Source organism: Furipterus horrens, unplaced genomic scaffold, assembly GCF_987537825.1.
Source record: "Furipterus horrens unplaced genomic scaffold, mFurHor1.1.pri manual_scaffold_3, whole genome shotgun sequence".
NCBI classification, from domain to species: Eukaryota; Metazoa; Chordata; class Mammalia; order Chiroptera; family Furipteridae; genus Furipterus; species Furipterus horrens.
The window spans coordinates 127,914,436-127,939,699 of NW_028327173.1; the positions used below are offsets into that span (position 1 = coordinate 127,914,436).

Here is a 25,264-nt window from a genome sequence, read left to right on the forward strand (position 1 = left end):
AAAAATAGACAAATGGCACTAGATCATACTTTAAAATTTTGTGCATCAAAGGACCCAATAAACAGAGTGATAAGGTAACCTGTGGTATGGAAGAAAATACTTGCAAATCATATATGTAATAAGAGGTTAATACACACAATATGTAAAGAACTCCTTCAACTCAACAACAAATACTCAAAAAACCCAATTTTAAAATGGGCAAAGGACTTGAATAGACATTTCTCCAAAGAAGATACACAAATGGCCAATAAGCATATGAAAAAATGCTCAACATCACTCATTACTAATCACCCATTATGATGGCTACTATTAAAAGAAAACTCAAACAAATAAAAAAGTATCTGGAAACAAGTGAAAATGAATACACAACAGCCCAAAACCTATGGGACACAGCAAAGGCAGTCCTGAGAGGGAAGTTCACAGCAATACAGGCCTACCTAAAAAAGATAGAAGAATCTCAAATAAACAACTTAACCCTACATCTACAAGAACTAGAGGAACAACAACAAACAAAGCCCAGCGCATGTAGATGGAAGGAAATAATAAAGATCAGAGCAGAATTAAATGACAGAGACTAAAAAAAACAACTCAAAAGATCAGTAAATACAGGAGCTGTTTCTTTTAAAAGATAAATAAAATTGACAAGCCTTTAACCAGACTCATCAAGAGAAAGAGAGTACCTAAATAAATAAAATTAGAAATGAAAGAGAAGTTACAACTTGTCGTCGTCGTCATTGGCAGCCGTCCGTCTCGAGAGACGATGGTGTAGCTTCTTAAGTGTCTATCTGCACCGCCGAGAATGGCTGTGCAGTCCAACTCGGGAGTGACACGGTATCTGTCTCCTCCCGTGTTGAATCGACATCTTGTGATGACGCTGGAGTGTCCTCTCCAGTGAAGCTGAAGCTACAGAGCCTGGGCAGGGTGATATGGAGGGTCTGCTGTTGCCCGTGCAGCAGACCCCCCCTCTCTTCGCAGCTGAAGGGTCCAAGGGAAAGACGGAGTCAATACAGCTTGGCTTCAGGTGCGCCGCAGGTGTTGCCGGTGTTGACTACAACGTCAAACCGCCTTAGGGACTCCGGCTCCGGATTTTCTGTCGGGGTTTACTCCCTTAGCCTTTCCCCTGAAGAGGTATGCCGCAAGGCAGCGGAGGTTTTTTGGAGTCAGAGTTTTCCTTCTCTGATGTGCCCTGACTGGAAGATCGAACCAGCGACACTTAGCTCGCAGGCCGACGCTCAATCCACTGAGCCAAACCAGCCAGGTTTGTGATACCACAGAAATACAAAGGATTGTAAGAAATTACTACAAACAACTACATGCCAAGAAATTGGACAACCTGGGCAAAATGAACAAATTTCTAGAAGCATACTATCTTCTAAAACTGAATCAAGAAGAAGCAGAAAGCCTGAATAGACCGATAACAACTAGTAAAATTGAGGCTCAACATCACTAACCATCAGAGAGATGCAAAGTAAAACCACAATGAGATACCACCTCACACTGGTCAGAATGGCCATCATTAACAAATCAACAAACAAGTGATGGCAAGGATGTGGAGAAACGGGAACCCTACTGCACTGTTGGTGGGAATGCAGACTGGTGCAGCCACTGTGCAAAACAGTATGGAAGTTCATCAGAAAACTAAAAATGGAACTGCCTTTTGACCCAGTGATCCTACTGCTGGGATTATACTCTAAGAATCCTGAAACACCAATTCAAAAGAACCTATGCAACCCTATGTTCATAGCAGTGTTACTTACAATAGACAAGTGCTGGAAACAGCCTAAGTGCCCATCAGTGGATGAGTGGATCAAAAACTCTGGCACATTTACACAATGGAATACTATGCAGCAGAAAGAAAGAAAGAAGGAATTCCTACCCTTCATGACAGCATTGATGGAACTGAAGAATATTATGCTAAGTGAAGTAAACCAGGCAGTGAAAGACAAATACCGTATGATCTTACCTATAAGAGGAACCTAATGAATAAAACAAATAAACCAGCAAAATAGAACCAGAGGCATGGAAACAAGAAACAGACTGACAGCAACCAGAGGGGAGGGGAGAGCGGTATTAGGGCTGGAAAGAAGGGGAAGGGTCTAGTCAAGGAACATGTATGAATCACCCATGGCCATGGACAATAAGGTGGGGATTGACTGTGCGAGCTTGGGGGGACTGGGTGGAAGAGAGCAAAGAGCTAAAGGGGGAAATTGGGACAACTATAATTGAAGAACAATAAAATAATTGATATAAATAAATAATTTTTAAAACCCAAAAATAAAATAAAAAATATTGGTAAGGATGTGGAGAAACTAGAACTCTTGTATACTCTTGTTGGGATTGTAAAATGGAAGCACTACTGTGGAAAACAGTATGGAGAGTCCTCAAAAAATTAAAAATAAAACTACCATATGACCCAGCAATCCAATTTCTGAGTATATACCCAAAAGAATTGAAAACAGGGTCTTGAAGAAATATTTTTACATCCACATTCATAGTAGCAGTATTTACAATAGCCAAGAAGGGAAACAAGCCAAATGATCATCCACAGATAAATGGATAAACAAAGTGTAGTATATATATACAGTAGAATATTATTCAACCTTAAAGAAAAAGGAATTCTTGTCATATGCTAAAACATGGATAAACCTTGAGGATATTAAGCCATGGGAAATAGGCCAGTCACAAAAAGACAAATACTGTATGATCCTACTTATTTGAGGCATCTAAAGTGGTCAAATTCATAGAAACAAAAAGTAGAATGGCTACAGGAGCTGGGGAAGGCAGGAAAATACAGTTGTTTAATGGGTGTAGAGTTTCAGATTTGCAAGATGAAAAAGTTCTGGAGACCTCCTTCACATTGGTGTAAATATAGTCAACACTACTCAACTGTATGCTTTAAAAGTGGTTAAAATGGCACATTTTCTGTTACATGTTTTACCACAATGAAAAAAGGAAAAGGGAACTCAGGACAACATGACATTTAATGACTGCCACCACCAATGTGGGATCATGAAGTTGTCAACATGAGCTCAAAATGAGGGTAAAAGATAGGATGAGTCCTGTCTGGAACATTTTACCTCTTGGAAAAAGAAAGACAGAAATCAGGGCCAAATTAATCCCAGGACCACACCTCTTTCCGCATTCATGTTATCCTGCTATCACCAACCACTTCCCAGCTCCACCTGTAGGCGGCAGCAGTGAGGGCTGCCTTGTGCTGTCACCACAGACTTGACTGCAACTTTATACAGCCTAGTTACAAAGAGCAAGCCATTAGCTAAACATTTGCTGCACTAAATCTGAAATAACTAATGTACAAGGAACTCCTTAGCTTGCTCCAGAGTTAAAATCGGGTTACAGATGTCTCTGAGATAAAATGCTAACAACAGCTGAGTCATTGAACTATATAGGTTGAAATGCCACTGTAAATATGTACCACATCATCTTCATGCATTCACCTGTCAATAGACATCTTGGCTATTGTAAATAATGTTGCAATGAACAGAAGGCTGCATGTATCTTTTCAAATTAGAGTTTCAGGTTTCTTCAGATAAATAACCAGAAGTGGAATTGCTGGGTCATATGGTAGCTCTATATATTCTTTGAATGTGTCAGAATATATGAGTTTAGTTCAATGGCTTGATTTAGTTTTTCACTTTTAATTTTAGGTCTTGAGAAGCTCCCATGGAAGCTGAGCACTCTGACCTGAAATGCTCAATCACTTTATCCACACAGGTTCTAAGGAAATCAGCCATATTTGAGCAAGTGCTCAACCCCGACTGAGAGGCTGGGGAAGAACTCACAGACTTAACAGAGGCACTTTTATTTGCAGAAAGGGATAGGTTAGAACTTATTTCCCATGTTTTAAAATATTGCTTAATAAATGTTTGCATGTGCTTGTATATGTGTAAAAAACTTCTTAAAGAGCATAACAAAAAATGACAGTGATTACCTATGGTGAAGTGGGAATGCAAGATGAGAAATAATTATGCAACCATATGTTTTTAAACCATCTAAATACATTTTCTATTCAAAGAAATTAATTTTTCTAACAAATAAAAATACACATTAAAATAAATCTTTCACATTCCTGAGAAAGGAAAGACACACACATGTGAAATGGTGAGTGACAGGAACTTAAAAGCGTCTAAGACACTCACTCATCACTCAGGTGTTTCCCCGGAGATTCTACCTCAGCCCAAGGAAGTCCCTAGTCTATCCGTGGGCTTCTATGTGCCTCTTGCCTTGCCCTCTGTGTGACTCAGAGAGGAGACAGGGGGAACCTGGGATGTGATGGGAGGAGGAAACACGCCACTCTTCATTTGGTAGAGGTGGAGCCAGAAGCAGGACGCATTCTTCAGTGTTTTATAACTTTCAGTGTCAAGCCAAAATTCATCTCATGGAGCTCCACATGCCCTCCCTTCCTGTCTCAGTGGTTTCCAGCCACCTCAAGATCTCTTGCTACTGAGTCTTTTATTCCTGCCTTCTCATAAGCTTTATTTTAAAAAAGAAAAAACAAGATTTTATTTACTTTCAACTATTGTCATTTGTCTTATAATGCTTTCACAATCCAATTCCTTGAGCTATAGGAATGATTTCCTCTCACTTCTTAATAATCTATAGTCCAGCTTCTACCTCCACTCTTTCATTAATTTCCTTTTCCTCTGAGATCCTCACTGGCTCTTTAAAACAAATCTAAAGGTTGGTTTCTTCCTTTGTCCTTATTCATCTTGATCTCCCTTTTTAAAATAACAAAGCTAACATCCATCTTACTAAGCATCTCTTCTCTCTTTATTTACATAACACCGAAGAATTTTTTCTGTCCCTTCCTGATCCCCACTACTGGGCCTTTTCCTTATCCCTGCCCCATAACTGGGCCACAAGTCAGTTGTCACCCTTCTCCTCTTCTCCATCTATCCTCACTCTCTCAGGGAATCCATCTATCTCGAGGGGGAAGTGCAAAGAAGATGGGGCTTGAAGCCTGCTCTATGCCTTATTAGCTGTGCAGCTTAGGACAAGTTTATTTCATCTCTTTAAATTCAATTTCCTCTGCTACAAAGTAGGGATTCATTAATTCATTCATTTACAGTCTTTATTGAGCATCTACTATGTACCAGGAACAGTTCTAGGTACATGAGATTCATTATAAAACTAAATAGATAAATATTTCTGCCCTTACAGAGCTCCCATTCTAGCAGGGAGAGAAACAGAAAATAATAAGCATACTAAATAAGAGAATTATATAAAAATGACAAAATGTGGTGAGAGCCATAGAAAAAAATAAAAACTCACGTTACACCTTTCGAAAGGTAGTCAAGGTAAGCTTCCCTGAGAAGTTAATATGAGCAATATGAGCAAAGACTCAGAAGAAGTGAAGGAACTAGAAATGAGAGCATCTGTTGGAGAGGGTGCAGGAAGACGGAATTGACAAAGATCCTAAAGGTCAGGGCATGCTCAGCTTCTTCTAGGAACACCAGAGAAACCAGTGGGGATGGAGGGAAGTGAGTAAGGAGAAGAGCAGTTGGAAATGAGGTCAGAGGGGACATCAAGGAGCCAGTCCATGTAGGATCTCTAAATGTGACGGAAGCTGGTGCAAGGTGACATGATCTGATCTGTGCTTTAAAAGGATCACTGTGGCTGCTGTGTTGAGGACAGACTAGGGGGAGCAGAGTGAAAGCAGAGAGGCCAGTTAGAAGACTACATCAGTAACCCAGGCAGGAGGCGATGGTTGGTAGCTAGGACCACAGTGAGAGTACTAGAGAGGAGAAGTAGCCGATTTATAATAATAAAGCCTACCTTGTCAGGTTGACATGAGAATTCTGAGAAAATTACTGCAGGTAAAGTGCCTATTAGATAGATGCCTGGTATGAGGAAGATATTAAATAATATGCTTTCTTATTACATTATATTTTTCAGGTTGAATAGGTTATCAGGAGAAGATCAAAGCCAGGGTATGACATCAAGGTCACCTGACCTGGGGATTGGCAGCTGCCCTCACCTGAAGCAGTAAAAGGAGGTTAGGCCAAGAAAGGCATTTAATCTTCTTTTAGCCTTCACCTTACATCCCAACTTCAGAACAGTGTGTCCAACTTCTTACAAAACACTTTCTCTTAAAAGTTTCATCATGTACTCAATAGCAATGCATTTTTTTAAATTACCTGCCTTAGCTCCACCTCAAGCCAGCTACCTATCTAAATGTTTCCTTCTATTAAAGATCTACCAGTCCTACAGGCTGAAAACTTAGCTTCCTCTTTGTAGAATTATAAAATGAAAGGATGCTATCATTGGAAGTTGGTATTGCGGCCATTAAGTGCTTAAATATCTCTATTTCCAAAAGAAGAAATGAGACCCAGAGTGGAGCATGACTAGCTGTGGGCCACTCCAGGCTCTAATGACTGAGTAAGGCCTAGAACCAGTTTTCTGGAAGCCCTCCATTTCTCCCACAGCCCCCCCGCCTCACCCGTCCCACAACACAGAAGTCCCTTAGACTGGCTCCCACAGGCCAACACCTCTGGACTGGTCACCACCACAGCTGCTCTGATCACCTTTCCTGTTACTGGCAATTAAGCCCACCCACAAGGCTGTGGGAGGCTGTGGCCTATACTGCTCTAAGTATGCTGGGATCAAATCACGGCCCTGTACTTACTAGCTATGAGGCCTTCAGCAAGTTTCCAACTATGCTCTGCATTAGCTTCATCTGAAAAATTCCTGCCATCCAGGACTTAAGTGGCATATAAAGCTCTTAACGCAGATTCAAGCAGTGCCTGTCCAAGACGTTGCCATGGCTGCCCACTCAGGGAACAAATTCTAATTGCTTCAATCTGGCCACCAGGGCCTTGTGGCAACTGGGTCTATTAAGTGTATGGACATGTTCATTGCTTTCTGATCACAGACCTTCCAGTCAGGGCAGCTCTCTATGTATCCCCATTATCATGCTCCTTCCCAATTACCACCTCTGTGTTTTAGTTTATGCTCCTCCTACCTGAAATGCCCACCTTCCTTCTCTCTGCCTAACTTCTGGCACATGCTTCAAAGCCCCACTGAAGGCTTAGCATTTCACAAGAGTCTCCCAGATCCACTGATATTATTTCTTTTCTACAGTACTACAACATTTATAAGCAGTACATATTGATCAATTCCTTACGCAGAGACATGGCAGCATTTAATTAATAGCATGGGTTCTAGAGCAGACTGCCTGATCTCTCAGCCTCAGTCTCTTCATCCATCAAATGGTGATTATATTAGGGTTGTTGGGAGGATTTGACAAATAAATATTTAGTAAGAACAATTATCAATACATGTTATTATTATTGTATATTGTCATTAACTTTTGCCTCTTTTTTATGTACCTTCGTTTTCTTTCTACAGGTTATTCTGTCCACATGTACTAGAGTAGCTTCCCCTTATCCACGGTTTCACTTCTCATGGTTTCAGTTATCCACAGTCAGTGTTGTCCAAAAATATTAAATGGAAAATTCCAGAAATAAACAATTCATAAGTTTTAAATTGCAAACTATTCTGAGTAGCGTGATGAAATCTCACTCCATCTTTCCCAGCATATGAATCATCCTTTCGCCCCATGTATCCACACTGTAATAATACACTACTCACCCATTAGTCACTTAGTAGCTATGTGGGTTATCAAATTACAGTCATGGTATCAGTGTTTGTATTAAAATAGCCCCTATTTTACTTAATAATGGCCCCAAAGCACAAGAGTACTGATGCTGGCAACTCAAATATGCCAAAGAGGAGCCCAAAAGTTCTTTCTTTGGGTAAAAAGATGAAAGTTCTCTACCTAATAATAAAGGAAAAAACTAAGATGCTGGGTTACTAAAATCTACAGTTAAGAACAAATCTTCTATCCATGAGATAGTGAAGAGGAAAAAGAAATCCATGGTATTTTTGCTGTCACACCTCAAACTGCAAAAGGTTACAACTCCAGCGCATAATAAGAGCTTAGTTAAGATGAAAACACATGAAATTTGTGGGTGGAAGACATGAAAATAAAACATGTTCCAACTGGCAGCGATGTATTGCACCAGAAAGCATTGAGCCTATACCAACACATCAGCTAGGGATTTTCTAAAATGACTGACACTAAGTCATTTGCTGCAAGTTAGTGATGGTTACAATAAGATATTTTGAGAGAGATCACATTCACATACCTTTTAGTATAGTAAACTGTTATAATTATTCTATTTTATTAGTAGTTATTGTTGTTAATATCTTACTGTACCTATCTTATAAACTGAACTTTATCACAGGTATGTACAATATGTAGAGGAAAATATAGTATATAGGTTTGGTACTATCTGCAGTTCCATGTATCCACTGGGGATCTTGGAACGTATCCCCTGTGGATAAGGGGGGACTACTATATACTTTTATTTGGTGTCACATATCACATCTTATATCACATCTTATACTAAGAAGCTCGGTCCTGAGAATTTTTATGTCTGTCCTCAAAGATTTCACCACCTCTAATAATCCATTCTAAAAGTACAGATTTATCCAAAATATCAACGCCTCATCTCAGAGCCCGTAATAGATGGTACAAAGTATTGGGAGCATGGTTATGAACCAGAGGCCTCTAACAGGAGGAAGACTGAAGAAAAACAGTTTGCCAAAAAATTAGAACCATCTGGTTTATTTCTACAGGAAGTTAACATCCGAGGTGTGGAAGCTACTCGTGGTTAGAACAAAGAAATCCAAAAGCACTGAGGGTAACCTGAATGTTCTATTCACACATTCCTGAGATACCGGTGTGTGCACAGCTACCATCCTCCTTTATACTGTATTCCATCCAAGGGGCCCACCATTCTCCAGGAGCCATGTTAGGCCTGAGCAATGCCAACAAAGAATTCTATACCAGGAAGGGGCACCTCAAGCCAATGCATTGACAAGAGCAGCTCCTAATCATACATACTCAGCCACAACTCATTGATCTTTGTGCTTTTTCTTTTCTTTCTGTGGAGAATCAGCATGTTTACCAAAAAACAGAAGCACATTTTATAATGGATGGGAGGGAGTTGAACTGTTCCCCGGCATTACTTCCAAAAATCAGATAAGAAATCATTCCGAGTAATTAGACCAACTTACCTCTATTTTTGCCCATATGGCTTCATAGTTTTCTTGGTGTTGAATATCGTGCATAAGCTTTTTAATTAAAGCATATTTCGTGACTGAATGGCTTTCATTTTTCTCAGAAGATGAAGCTCCCTCTGACTTCTCATCAATGTATTTTTTCATACCAGAGAGAGGCAGACCCAGCTCCTCATCAGAAAGAATGTCACTCAAGGGCCCAGACTCAATGCTCTCCCCCAGGGAAGAGGCCATGTCACTGGATGAGCTTGGAGACACTCTGCCCAGCCTTGTATGCTTCTTCTTGATATGGTATGTTGGGTAGAGCTCAGAATCTGAATTCATTTCAGACAGTTCCCAGTCGTCGATATTCTGAATGGTTTCCCCTCTCGGTTTCTGAGGCAGAAGTTTTGTTAAGTTTTCCAGCTTCAAAGCTAATACTTCTGTCTGCTTAAGGTGAGAGGGCAGTGCCAGGTACTCATCGGAGCCATACCAGGCCTCCACAACCTGACCATTCTTTGTGATGTGGCTGGGGGAGGAGGAGGACCCTTTTTTGCTTTTGTGTTTTGAAAGAAGGGGTTCCAGAGATATGATATTGTCGGAGCCAACAGGGGATTCGCTGCTTTGAGTAAAAGGTGGTGAACTGGATGTTTCTGACTGGACTGGTAATTTGGTATTCCAACTTTTTTGATTACATGGCTCGAGTGAGCATGTGGAAGCAGAGTCTGTTTCTGGCCCCTCTGTGGCCTCGGAAGTACAAGAAGAAACTCCATTTGGCACCATGGAGCTCCTTGTGCTTTCTGCCTGCTTGCCTGAACCGGTTCCCCCTTTAGGTGTTTGGCATGGAGGCACCTTTTCTGGGATCTTATGTGGCTTTTTAAGTCGAGGTTTGTCTTTATGGCAATTGTTAAGCCTTCCCAGGCTGGAGGAGATTTCTTTAATGTGACCTTTGACTGTGTTTTCAAGATCCCCATTCCCTACCTTGTGCAAACACTCGAAAGACAGGCTAGCAGCAGAAGGGCTGCTGGGGTAGGAGGACCGTAACAGCAGGCACAGCTTGGATCTGTCCAGAGGCTCCACCAGAGAAGGGGTGCTTCTGCTCATCTCAGGCTTGAGATCAGCCATTGGCTTCTTTCCATCAGTGCCTTTCAGGTGATTCTTCAGTTTTCCCTCTTTAAGGAAAAGCCCTCTTTTCGGCAATGTGGGCTGTGTGGGAGAGTCCTCGTTATAATTAAAGCAATCTCTGATGGATCGCTTGGGGGTTGCATTTTCACAAGGAAGAGGCTGTTGGTTCTTTGCTCCAAGTTGGGAGGAGGGATTGGATTCTTGCTTGGCAGTCTCAGAAGAGGCCTGGACAGTATTTGTCGGAGCTTCCACTGAAGAAGACGGCCTCTGCGTTAAGCCTGGTTTCTCCTCCTCAACTGTGGAAGCATTGTTTTCCTCACGTTCGCCTTCATCATCTGCTGAAAGGGGCACCTCACTGCATTCGGAAGGGATGGGATCAGTCGCCACAGTAAGTAACCCGACACTTCGCATGAGCTCAGGGAACTCCTTTTCCATCTCACTGTAGCTCCAAGAGTCAAAGGGTTTGGTTTTGACCTGGCTAGAGGTCATATCACCCAGGCCACCGAGCAAATCCTCACTTGGACTATAGTCAGACAGTTCAAACGCAGTAATACCACAATCCAGAGACAAGTAATTTTGAGAGCATTTGATAGTCAGCTGTCCTGAGTCATCCACTTCCGTTAGAGAATCCAGCCGGCCCTGAAACAGACAATGGTGATGGTTTCAGTAAATGGAACATCAATTACACTCAACTGCTATTCAGATGAAGTCCCAGCACAGGCCACTATAAGATAAAAAATGCATCAGTCTCCTTGGCTTCTGGCTTAACATACAGACGGGCGTGTTATCAATTATCATAGTGCTTTATATTGATGTAATATTCTGTTCTTAAATATTTAAGGATTTTTCTTTAATCTGGAGAATACAGCCTCAATAGAAATGGTCATGATCAAGCCAAAAATATCTATTCTTGCCTTAATGTTCTGTCTTAAAGTACTGTATTGTTCATTTAATAAACATTTCTTAAATAATGCCTTAAGTAATACAATTTCTGGGAACAAATTAATGTAAGAGCAAAACCTCCATGAACTTCTCTTTTGTTTACTGCTATCACTTTATCACCTACCACATTAACTCATAATAGATGCTCAATAAATATTTTTAAAATGCAATAATTAATTGTACTAAGTCTCTCATGTTAAATATTTATCCACAAATCACAGGAAGGTGAACTGCTGAATTTGCACACGTAACAAAAATAGTTCAAAACTACCTTCTGTTTCTCCCTACCCTTTTGAAGGTAAACACACATAATCCTGGAGAAAATTGAGTATCAAAACTTTATCACTCCATATGCATTTGTCTCCCCACCTTCGCATCCTGCCCCCTGCCCCCACCTGTGTATATTAGATACAAAGTGACCACCTCCACTGTTATTTATGATTCAAGGTAGGCTATTTTGAAACTCCCCTATGCTAATAAAACAGTATTATAAGTAAGCATTTTTAATTTTTTAATCTTTAATTATGGGATTGTGGATTTTGTCTCAGTACTAACACAGTTTCTGCTATCACACAGCAAATGAGATTTTTGACTGATGATCTGTTTGGGATGAAAGCGCCCCTGGAATCCTATTATGTGTACCAGGCTAAAGGACAGCCTGGTCTGATCTACTCCCTTAGGAGATGAGGGAAGGAAACGGAACTGTTAGATCCCCAGACCTCCTTCCTCCTGGCAGAGAAACTAGATGAGCAAACTGAAGCCAGACCTCATATAGCTGCTGGACCTTGTGCCCTTTCAACCAGGTTATCCCAAGATCTGGCCTCTTTTAGACCTTACATCGGTTTTCCTGTTCATTTGTGTGTTTTGTTTTGAAAATGTTCTCTTCCTTCAGACCTTTGCCTTGCCTTTATCTCCTGCTGCCCTCACTCTCACTCCGCATCTCCAAATAAATAATGATGATGGAAAGCCTCACTTCACTTTTGTAAGCCTCATCTATAAATGGGGATGGTTCATTACTACTACTACTTTTTCATTTAAATCTATCAACAACTTTCTTCTGGGGTGGAGTCTATATTATTGTCCTATTTTCTATAAGCAGAGTCCAAGAGGAAAAATAAAAATTCATAACAAGCAAATGGCCTTGCAGCTAAGGGCCGAGCTAGACCTTAAACAGAAGCCTGACCCACAGTCCACACTCTGACCACTGTATCATAATTTTCTGTGATTTATTGGCTATTTTTTTAACCTAGCATACCACCTCCTCCAGTTTGTTCCCCACATTACCACCAGAATAACCTTTACAAATCTGTTACTGTTAATTCTCTGCTTAAAGTCTTTTATTAACTGCCTGCTGCTAGGTTAAAAACTCAAGCCCTTGCAAGGACAAACATGAAGAAGCCTCTCTCAAGTCACTCTCTCCTCCCTGGTTTCACTTGACCACAGTGTCCTCCTTTCACTTTTTGAACACCCCGTGTTCCACCCACCTCAGGGCCTTTGCACATGCTATTTCCTCTGTCAGGAAAGCTTCCCACCTATAATACCCTGTAACTAATGGACTCTTACCCCTCAGACCTCAGATCAAGTTGTACTTCTTCGAAATTCCAAACTCCTACCTAGTCAGAATCTTTTCTTATAGACTCTCATAAAACTATGTTGTTTTTCACCCTGGCTGGTGTGGCTCAGTGGATTGAGCACCAGACTGTGAACCAAAGGGTCACTGGTTCAATTCCCAGTCAGGGCACATGCGTGGGTTGTGGGCCAGGTCCCCAGTTGGGAGCATGTGAGAGGCAACCACACATTGATCTTTTTCTCCCTCTGTCTCTCCCTCCCTCCCCCTCTCTCTAAAAATAAATAAATAAAATCTTTAAAAAAAAACTATATTGTTTTTCCTTTAAGCATTTATCTCAATCTTTAAATAAATACTACTATGATTATTTAATTATCTTGTTTCTCCACTAGTTTGTATGTACCACAACAGTATAAATCACATAGAAAATGGCTGGCTCACCAGGATACCTGCAACAGTTAGCATACTGATTTACATAAACAAGCTTTAAAAGACACATCTGTTGAATAAATGAATGAATGATGACATTTTGGAATGTGTCTTTATGTCTTCATAATTTCTTCCTTTGATTACGCAGTTTTAGTTGACTCCAGTGATGAAAAAGCCAAGCTTCAGAGTCAAATTCTACCTCTAGCACTAATTAGCCATGTGACCATGACCCAGTAGTTTGATGTCACTAAGCCTCATTTCCTTCATCCATAAAAAGGAAATGATAAGCCCTACCACAGGGCTGCTGTGAGGTTTAAAAGAGATAATATATGTAAAACACAAGTCTGACACATAGACAGGTGTTTAATGAATGTTCACTCATATTATTACAATATTTTTACTATTCAAGTATATTTAGGGAGAAATTTTTATCAAAATGAAAGGTATTCCTATGCTAAATTAAATTGTACAAAGTGAGAAAACAATATTAACTGCTAAAATGACCTAAATGGAAATGTGTGGCTTATATGCTTCATACCTGAACCAGGATCTTTAAATAACAAAATCAGAAGCCAAAAAACACCAAGGAATGAAGCAGCCAAATAAAGTCACACTTTATACAATTTTTAAGAAAGTAACAGTGGAACCCTGGCTGTGTGGCTCAGTTGGTTGCAACATCATTCCGTACACCAAAAGGTCACAGGTTTGATTCTTGGTCAGGACATGTGCCTGAGTTGTGGGTCGATTCCCCAGTGGGGGCATGTGGGCATGTATGACTCTCTCTCTCTCTCTCTCTCTCTCTCTCTCTCTCTCTCTCTCTCTCTCTCTCTATATATATATATATATATATATATATATATATATATATCCCTCTCTCTCATCAATAAAAACATCCTCAAGTTAGGATTTTAAAAAAAAAAGTAATGGTGAAAATTACTATTTAAAGATAGGTTGTCTTTTTTAATTTTTTAAATTTAATTGCTTACTATTCAGAACTTACTCCTTTACAAAAATAGTATTATAAATGATGGTTAAGTTTCAAAGCTATCCCATCAGTTGGTATTTAAATTACTAACTAGTTGAAATTTGTGTTATTTGTTATCAGATTTATCATAAAGGCACAGCACTACAGCTACATGAGTGAGGTTAGAGGCAGTAAGAAAAGGTGCTTCTCTGATGGGTAAGAAAAAGAAATTTGGGAGTTCAGGTAAAAGAAGTACCTGGACAGTGCCAGCCACCTGCTTCTGGGAGGGCTTGGAACATAGTAGCCCTGGCAAAGCATTTGGTCCCGATTTCCATGGTCACAGAACCTTAAGACAAAGGGATACTACTGTCTTGCCTGGAAATAACAGGCACTTAATAAATGATGTCAGGTAAATATATGATTGGAGACTACATGTCAGATAACAGGGTATGGCTCCTTTTTCTTAAGTCTTGCCCTGAAGATCCTTCCCTATCTAGTCCTTTGTTTGGAGAAGAAAATACTATCCTCAAAAACACTTAATTCTCCAAAGTAAGCCTTCTCCCATCCTGTTCCCAGGTGAGAGGGAGAAAAGAATTATTATTACAACAGAAAACAGTTAAAAGCTGGTTTTGTTTCATTTAATTATTCCTAAATTTACATCCTTATTTACCTACAAAGATTTCACTTTCCATCTATGAACTGCAACTAATTTTAATACCCATTGCCCTTAATAAATGAAACAATAAATATAATAAAATGCTTATCACAGTAACTGATATATAGAATATTTCAGTATAACACATTTTTTACACAATGTTGAGCTTTGCCTTTAAGGGTTTTTCATGTGCTTGTTTGGTTGGTTTGGTTTTAGTAAGGTGTTTTCCAATTTGCTTACAAGATATGGTCTGCTCCATATTTAAACAAAAAAATTAAAATCATGTATTTTGTTTTTTCAAGGACAGAAAAGGCAAGAACTTGCCACTTTCTTGATTTTCAAACTTATTCTTTAATATGGCTCTGAAATGCAACTAACTCCCAAGAAGAGAAAAATGAATTCACCTTCATTGGAAGGACATCTTCTATTCTAGCTTATCAGTATGTTTTATGCCATTTCTCGCTTCAGTCTACAAATCTTTCACAGCTGAATTTATTCTGATAAAGCTGAGAATTTTATCCTAATCCCCTTCCTGTTTTCCACAATTCCAGTGTGCTGACAGAAACAAATAAAACTAAGCAGTCTTTAAAACAGCATCAGAAATCCATAGTTTCAGGAAGGATGACAATGGAGAGAGTGCTTTAATTCATAGAAAAATATCCACAAAGCAGATGGCTAAGAATCCACTATTCCTTTGTCCCTCACACAACATATTGTTGCATATTTATGACAAAACGAAAGATGGACTTTAAACATAAAAATGCATAAAATTATTTCCAATCAATCTGTAAAGAGTTGTTGAGCTCACATGGTGAGAGCCATAATAGATGCTACTTACTTGCAACATAGCTGTGAAATTAGTTAGCCTCGATGGCTTTTCATCATTTATTAGGATACCACTTCATGAGTGATATAAGTTCAAATACATGCATGATAAACGCATTCCGCAAAACAATAACAACAAAGATAACAATAAACCTAAGAGCACCCATATAGCCTCAGCTCTACCACAAGGGCTGGCGATCATTAAATGGTTATTGCATGAACAAATATGTAACCCGAATTGGTTTGACTCAGTGATTTCTAATGTCCCCTCTTGTAGTAGAAAGTTGACATATCTGACGACTATTCAATACCAGATAGTGGGCAGAGCCAGCTGAACACATGGGGAGGGACAAAAAAAGAACGTGCACATTCGAGCTGCCAGGCAGACACCTAAAGAAAACTCTCTTCAGAGTTTAGACAAACCTTTCCCATCTATGATCTCCACCTCATAAGTACCAGATTTAGGACTGAGTAGGCCAGTTGGAATTCTTTGTAGGCTCCCCAAAACACAAGAGTACCAATCAAGGATCCTCTAGGGATCCTATGTGGGAGAGATGACATCTGGGGACTCATACCCACTCCCACATACACACATATTCATCCTATGATTTAAAAAGGACTCAGCCAAAGTCCCTATCACCTCCCTCACTGCCACAATAGGAGGGAAAGCTCAATGAAAACAAAGACAATGACTTAATGTAAGAAGCGAACCTAATAGACTTTGATTCCCATAAATTTCCAGCAAGAACATCACTGTTATGGAAACAATAATCAACAAGTATAAATCATTTATGAGAATAGGCACAGATTTGTTTTGCTTGTTGACAATGTTGGAGCCATTAAAACATTAATAAGTTAATGAATTATGCAACACTCTTTATAAGGCCTTTTAATCTTATATAGTCACACAAGTTCTTTATAAACTTGTAAAAATACATATTTTCCAGAAAAGTAACAGTGGAGCACTCAACGGGTGCTCCAAGGGACTACATACACACACACACTTTATATATATTATATATATATATATATATATATATATATATATATGTATGTATATAGATAGATATAGATATAGATATGTATGTATGCATATATGTATCTATCCATCTACCTACTTTATCAATATATCTATCTACACATATACACACACAGCCCCTGCTTAATTAACTGACACAATGCTTTATTCTATAATATAGGTCAATTTTATTTGGAACTAAAAGAGTTCATCTGGATGCAAACTTACAGTGTTCATCTTTAAGCAATTCATTGAGTTAACAACAACAGATTCTTTAAAGGACACTTAATATGAGTACCAAAAATATCTAAATATGTTGCTTGTGGAAAATTCTAAAGTTCATTTGATTCACTACATCCGGAATGATTTTTCTAAAGCATGAATCTAATCATGTCAATTCCCTGCACAAACTGTTCTGTTGTCCTAAAAATAAAGTCCAGTTCTCTTAATATGATTTTTCAATATGCCTTTTCATCTTAATCATCTGACAGGTTCAAAGCCTGTTTCCTGGTTCTTTGAACATTTTGCTCCAGTTTTTTTCTATAGCTCTGTGAGTCTATGATTCTCTCTCTTACCTCTGGATATTCCCTCTGTCTAGAACATTTTCTACTTCAGTTCAACAGCTTAATCCTGCTTCTCCTTACATCTCAGATTAGACTCATTTCTGGAAAGGCTTCCTGTCCAAATTAGGTGCACCTTCTCTGTCATCCAGTGGCATCATAGAGACTTATCACTGACTGGCCTTAATGTCTGTCCCCTTGTCTACATCCCACACTAGACTCTAAGCTCTTTGAAAGTAGAGGCCATGATTTGATCACAATTACATTCTTAGCACCTAGTGCTCGGCTCACAGTAAGTACTCAATAAATATAAATTAAATGGGGAACAAGGAACCAGATTAATACCAACTATGGGTGGTCTCTAAGCAAATTATCAGGTAGGTGTGAGTTAACTCTGATGTAAAGCTTTATTCGCAATAAAGCGTCCAACCTTCTGATCACTATACCTAGATTCAAAGCCCAGCTCATGATCTGCTTATTTATACCTGTTAGGTAGGATTGGTAGTAAACTCAGGCAAGGAGGAGAAGGGAGACATGTCTTACCAGTTGATTCAGCAGTCCTGAGCCTGGTCTGATGAGATGGCCAGGCATTCCAATACCATAAGCAAAGCTAGCGCAGGAAGAAGGGAGTCCTTGAAATTCTCTCTACTGGGAAAGGGAGCTTCTGTAGTAATTTCATTAACTAAGACAAAAGAGTCTTTACAATCTGAGAAAGCCTTTGTAGCTGTACACTATCTCCAAGGTTTAGAAAGGGGAGAAGGGGTACTTAGAAACTGAACCCCAATAGTCAGCACACTCAGATTAGCTGAGTGCCCACTTGTAGCCTTGGTTCAAGTGTATAGAAGAAACTACTTACTAACAAACTTACTAACAACTTCATTTTTTCTGTATGTGGAGCATTCAGACTATCCAGGTGCCCACTTGCAGCTTTGTGCTTGTACGTGTTTCTTAAATAAACTTGTTCTCTCACTTTCACTATACATGTTGTCTCTCATTTGAATTTATCTGTTACAAGTAAGACAAGAACCCAGGAGAGGTGGGGATCCCCTGAGTCGGGTCTCCCTGGTAACATACCTACAAAGAATTCCTATCCCACATCTCTGACCTGAAAACATTCTCGAATGGTCACACCTGACAATGCACGACAGTATTTGGCTGCAAAGAAAACACCCACCTCTGCTGTCTCTTCGGAGAAGGCTTGCAGAATGTCTGTCTGCCTGGTGTAGTTGCCATTGGCGTCCTGCAGCCCCTGCAGAATGCGCTCCCGCAGGACCAGCACGGACACCCGGAGCTGGTGCCAGAGGAGCTGCACCGCGTGGATGTCCACGATCACATTGACAGAGTAGGAGAGCAGCTTCAGGGAGAATTCAGTCTCCAGGAGGGCATGGATTTGTTCAACATGATCAGAAATATCTTCGCAGATGTCCTGCAATTTAAGAAAAAAGGCAAAAATATGACTACTGTGTCTTGCCCTGGAGAAACTACAGTTAAAAAAAAAAAATGACTCCTCCACCCTACAGAGTAATCAGGGCCAACAGGTCCGGTGAGCGCAGGTTAGACAGCGGGCCTTTGTTTGCACTCAGATCTAACTGCAGGCCATGCTCCTGGGCACCGGGCCTTCTGTGCACACATGTAAGTTGATCTTTTTCTAAACCACGACAATTCTATTCTTTCATATACCAGAACTGAACATTCGGCCAAGGTGAGAGATCACCTCACAAATCCACTCTCTGTTCTTTTCCTTTACTGTTTGTGATTCTGGCACGTGAGCCAATACCTATTCTTTTTGCTCGTGCTAAGCTCCACTGAGCACACAGTATTTCCAGAGAGAAGCATCATCCTAGCATGAAGGGAGATGGGCTGAAATCTGTTTTATAGGCTCTCCCAGCCATTCTCAATGAACCATGGGGATTTCGATATAAGAAACAATTGTCATGGTCCTCAGGGACACAATGTAATTCTTAAATTCATAATGGATATCCAAATTTCATCCCAAACTTTGCAAGCAGAATCACTCTTAAGAAGGAAAGGCAGAGAAACCCCAAGTATGAAGAAACACAAAATATAGTGGTTTTTTTGTTTTGTTTTGTTTTTAAGGCCTAGACAATTTAAACAACAACATTACTAGGCCCTGGGCCAGTAGCTCAGTTGGTTAGAGCATCGTTTCGATATACCCAGGTTGTGGACTTGATCCCGGGTCCGGGCACATATGAAAAGCAACCAATAAATGTATAAATAAGTGAACCAACAAATTAATGTTTCTCTCTCTTACTCTCTCTCCCTCCTTTCCTCTCTCTGTCTCTCTAAAATTAATAAAAATAAAAATAGGCAAAAAATCTATTGAATAATGATAAAGTTGTTCTGAATTTTAAATAATAATTATTGTACAATTCCAGTAGCTCCAATATTAGTTCTTGACACCCAAGAACTAATTGCTGATAGTGATACAAATTGATGGTAATAAAGAGGGAAAAGAATACTAGGTGCATAGGCATAAATGTAGATGTGGGAAAAAGCAGAGTATTTTGGGTTCTACATTGCCAAATAAGTAATTTCATGAGCTCTAAGCACAAGTGGTGGGTCCATAGTGTGTAGATATATGCAAGTTTTTGGGTCAGTAAGTTACAGCAGAGGAGAAGTCCATTGGGATTCAGAATTTAATTTAAAGAAATATATGTATATATTATACAGAATTTACATACATGGCAGTCCAAAGCAGGGAACCCTGGGCATTAAAATGTCATACGTATATATAAGTTTGTATGTATATAGGTATTACACTGGACGCTGGGGACACAGAAGAATAAGACAGCATTATCCTCAAGTATCTTGTAGTCTATTAGGTAGAGGCTGCCTCCTGCCCACAGCAGGCCCTCCATGCATCCGGACAGTATGGATGAAAGCATTCACAGAAGAAACGCAATAGGGGTTGGTACAAAACCATCCCAACTTGGGCAAACTCAAAGAGCCACCATCAAACATTTTAGGTAAAGAACAGTTCATTAGAATTATGTACCTAATTACTAAATTATATTTTAAAATTCCTTTACACCTAAACAAAACTTTAAACAGATTAAAACTTTAAATAGATTTTGGAGTCCTAATTATATAAAGTTCTTACAAATGTGGCCCATTAGTACTTGCCATCCAAAAGAGATTTGGGGCGAAAATTACATTACCCTATTAATTAACCAGCACATGGGAATCAATGCAGCCATTTTAGCTGTCTCTGCCGACTTCAGCCTAAGAAAGCAGACCTCTGACTGCCACCATCCGATATTCCACACTGCCCAGGGTCTCCGCTAATGCATGCTTAGAGCATCTACTCCTTTTGTCCCCACACCTCTGGTTCCTAATACCTCAGCCACCTCGGAGCCCAGGCTTTGCACATCCTTTGCCCTCCAAGGATGCTCATTCCTGTGCAGTTCCGTGTTGCCTTGGGAACCTCCCTTTCTCTCACTGCTGACCACTTCCACATTCTCTGTACTATTCGGCCTGATAGTCCCATTCTATTGTGAAACCAGTTCTTAATAAGAAATACATGAGTAATTATATCATCTACTTCTTGGTCTTACCCAACCCTGACTGCACCCAAGGACCTTGCTTTCCCTGTTGCCCTCCCAGGAGACCCTGCTTATGATCCCAGGCCGCACCTAAGAGACAGACAGGTAGGGCTGAGGGGGGAAGGGCAGGCCTGGGCGCTTCTTTGCCACTGCTGATTGTTACTCTTTTGCTCTCATACTAACTGCCCTCTTTTCTAGCAGGTGCCTACTGTCCACTAAAGCTCTACCTACTTAAAATTTCCCATGATTCTACATGGACTTCATTCATTCCCTTATATTCTTTTCTTCTGAGAAAAAATTGTTCTCCAGCAAGCTCATTTAGATGAGTAAATCAAGAGATGTCTCAAAGACTAGAGAAACTTTTAATTATAAATTGAAGATAATTTTTAAATGTCCTTCAATCAATAACATTTTTATAGATACTCAAATTATCCCTATATAAGGAAAATGTCTTTAGAAATTAATTACTACTGTTTTTCAGCAAATGCTTTGAGTACCGGCTATACACTAGTCCATGTGCTGGGTTACAGAAAGGTGTAGAATTCCAGAGTCTGCCCCCTGGTGTTCCCTGACTGGTAGGAGGGGGGATGGAAACGAGAATTACAGTTGGAAAGATGGGTTCACAGTGGCTACACAGATGAGAAGGAAACGACTGTGCCCATAGGGGCAGAGAGTAAAGGGAGAACACGCTTCTAAGTAAGTAAAGCTTGGGTCTTGCAGGACACAACCAGGAGGCCCAGGCAGAGAAGGGGGTGGCCAGCGTCAGTGTGGTTTCTGTAACTATGGGCCTAGGTTTTGGCACCGGTTTCTTATGCATGACACACTGCACAGAGTCCACAAAATAAAAAGATTTGACCTCATCAAAATTTAAAACTTTTGCTTTGCAAAAGATATTTTTAAGAAAAGAAAAAAATAAGCTACAGACTGGGAAAACATATTTGCAAATCAGTATCTAACAAAGAATTTATATCCAGAATATATAAAGAACTGTCAAAACTCAACAATAAGGAGACAACCAACCCTATTATAAAACACACAAAAGACCTGAACAAAGAATCTAAGTGGATATAGTGATGGCAAATAAGAACACACACACACACACTCACAATGTTCAGCCTCATTAGCCATTAAGTAAATATATACTAAAAGCACAATGAGACACCATGATGTATACATCTATTAGAATGACTAGAATTTACAAATCACCAAATGCTGAGAGTTCCAGAGCAACTGGAACCCTCCTACACTGCCGGGGGGAACACAGAATGACACAGTGACTATAGAAAACAGTTTAACAGTTTCTTATGAAGCTGAACATACATTTACAATAATACAACCCAACAATTCCATTCCTGGGTGTTTATACTAACGAAATGAACTCAGCTTAGGTATACACAAAAATGAAAAGAGTCTCCACTCAAAGTCTCAAAAGGTTATAAAGTGTATATTTCCATTTATATGACATTCTCAAAAGACAAACTCATAGTAACGAAGACTAGATGAGTGGTGCCCGGGGCCCAAGTGTGGGGAGAGAGTGACCATTGGCTGACAGCGTGAGGGAGTTTTTGAGGTGACGGAACTGTCCTGTATCCTCACTGTGGAGGTGGTTACACAAATCTACACATGGGTTAAATTTTGTAGAACTGTGTACCAAAAAAGAAAGTTAATTTTTCTATATGACAATTTAAAAAATAACAGCAGAAGAGAAAACCAATTTATAGTCTCTAATTAAAATGCATGTAAACATTTGCTTTGGGTCACACTTTCAGATTCCTGGAAATGACAAGTAGCACACCTCTAAGGTCATGGTACTACAATCATCAGCCTAATTCTATAGCTTCCACGTGATTTTCAGACACGTATAAAAGAAAATGAGGTTACTCTGGAGCCCATCTCAAAGCAAATAACAATGCTTAACATTCTATCTTGGAAGTTGAGTAAGATTTTTTTTCCATAGATATTACTGGGTTAATGTGGGAAAGCGATACTCTCCACTTTCTTGTTTAAGTCACATATACCAACCACAGTAGCCCCTGTAGCCTTCAGAATTACAGCATAAAATTCACTGATGACATTACGTTGCCAACCGCCCACTTCACTCAAACTTCTACGTACCCTGTGGTCTCAAATTGCAGCTGCTGCTGCCTGTCATTGAAACAGGAATCTTCTATGGTAACTGAAGTAGCTGATACAAACACTGACTTGACCTGAGAATGCTTACAAATAAACTCCAGCTGGATGAGTCAGTATTTTTCTTTTATAGTTATATACTTATGTGAGAGAGGTACCTTTTCTTTTCTTTTCTTTTCTTTTTTTTCTTTTTGTTAGCCTGTTGCATTTTTTGAAGTTGTATCACTTCTTCTACATAAACTGTTATGTATTGAATCACTATGTCCAGCTGTCATTGAAGAGAACAGAAACGACGGAAGCCTTCCTGGGATTACTCTCATTGCTTACCATAGTAGCGCTAAATGTGACCTCCTCCAGCTCCTGTTAACTGGCCCTGGGAGGGGATCTGTTTGCTGCCCCATCATAAAGCAACTGTGCCTATCTCTTTTCAACCTTTCAAAACATTTTAAAGTTTTCCTCATGAAATTATGTGTCAGTGGATCAGTGTTCTGCAAAGGTGCCCCAACTACCCGTCTCCGGGGCTCCTTGTGCACTAGAAGGAACCCTGCCCTTCCAGCAACTTCCTTACCCAGGTACTGAAGTGACGCTTGGCACTCCAGTTTCATGAAATCCCACAAATGAAGCTCCTCCCATTTCTCTCTGCTTCGTGCTTCCCTACATGCACCCCCCAAATGAGAAAACATAGCAAGTCCCCCAATACCTATAACCTGACTCTCCACAGGCACCGCCATTGGCTGGCATTTCTCCATTCATCTACTCCCCTAAACAATGTTTCTTTCCCTTCCCCCAAAAATAATTTCACTGTTTCTCTCAAAACATTCTTGACTTGTATTTGTCTTACTGCAGGACACATTCAGATGATTCTTCCTTAAAAAGGAAATAAATAAAGCCTGCTTTTAAAGGATAGGCCTCTCACTCCCACCTCCATTCTTTACCATCAGTCTCAGAAATCTGGAACCCGTCTTACCCAGAGCACGCCATTACATTTTGAATGAAGTTTTCATGTTCTCGAGATGTAAATATAAGGCATATTTTTGTACATATTTTAGTCTTTTGCAAAATGCCATCATGACTGCTTGTTTTGTTTACTAGCAATTGTCGAAATGAATAAGGAAAAGTGTCTTCACCCATTCATATGCTCACCATATGTGTGTGTGTTCATCAGAAAAAGCTAAGAAACGATTCTTACCTAATACATGTACTTTATATTTGAAAATACAGATCAAGGGAACATTATAGTTACTTGTTTTAAAAGAAAAAATACCTAATACATGAACCATTTGAACTAAAATTTGCAGCTTTATATTAAAAAACCTTCCTATTGCAGACTATTAACATCATCTTCAGTTGGTTATCAAAACTGTACTTTCTCCAAAAGCCAGATTATTGAATGTTCCTATGACAAGGTATTTTTATTTCCCCAAAAGTAGACCCTCCCCCCCTTTTATCCTTTCCTCTAGCAAATACATCTTCTAACGGCCCTGGCTTCTCCCTGATCAGATTGAGAAAGCCAGGGATGAAGTGGCGTGAGACGGAGGCTGAGACATTTTAAGATCATCACATTACTTCACTCCAACGTTTCAGGAATTCTGCCATTATAAGTAGTGGTTCTCTTTTTAATTGCTAAGATTCTGAGTGTGAGCATGGAAATTAGATTGTTTGTGTAAGAATGATTTTGCTGGTATCATTAGCCTTTGCTAGTCCCTATCCCTGAATATACTACCTTCCTGGAAACGGGCTGTGATGCCACACTGCGAGGACACTCCATGAGAGGGCGCAGTGTGCAGATGGTGTTTGCAGAACTTGGTTCAATTGGATAAAATATTACATTTCATGAGTCAGAGTGAAATCTCTAAAAAGCAAGTCGTAGCTTAGTTTGCTCTCCGAAATGCACCACACTAAACAGCACCCAGTCAGCAAAAGCAACTGAAATTGGATCATCTGTTTTGATCAGGAGAGCTGCTGAAAAGCATGTGGGTTTGGGAGTGAGGGAGAGGGTGGAAGGACAAGGCAAAAATGCTGAACACGGACCTGGCGGCCCCACACTTCTGCTTCCACACTCAAAGCCCCCTTTGCCTTCCACGGAGAAAGGACCCAGTCCAAGTTTGCAAGGCCATATCCAACTCTGAACTGTTCTGTTGTCCATGATTTGAATTTTTTTAGTATAGAATTGCTATTTTAAAAACTTCAAAGGATTAATTGATTGAGTTTTCACTTTAAGTTCCTAATCCCAGGCCTTGACTTGAAAGGGAAAAAACCCTGAGCAAAAAGATGAGAGAAAATTCAACAATTGCTATTGTACACTGGAGAAAATGTTCTTCTAATTGAGCTATTGCTTAGTTACATTCACATTGAATGTTCTATGTGACTCAACTAAATAAAGGATTCATTCATTAATGAAAGTC

At 39.8% G+C, this 25,264-nt stretch overlaps 1 protein-coding gene across 2 annotated transcripts in view; it reads right to left on the reverse strand.

The window, feature by feature from the left end:
* Positions 1–25,264, reverse strand: part of AKAP6 (A-kinase anchoring protein 6) — a 513,452-nt gene that overhangs the window by 278,686 nt on the left and 209,502 nt on the right. For both annotated transcript variants that reach the window (XM_090270150.1, XM_090270149.1), the window contains exons 3-4: positions 18,341–18,592; positions 9,100–10,845 (exon numbers count right to left, since the gene is read on the reverse strand). In XM_090270150.1, coding sequence (XP_090126276.1) covers positions 9,100–10,845; positions 18,341–18,592 — 1,998 coding nt within the window. The remainder of the gene's footprint in view (positions 1–9,099; positions 10,846–18,340; positions 18,593–25,264) is intronic.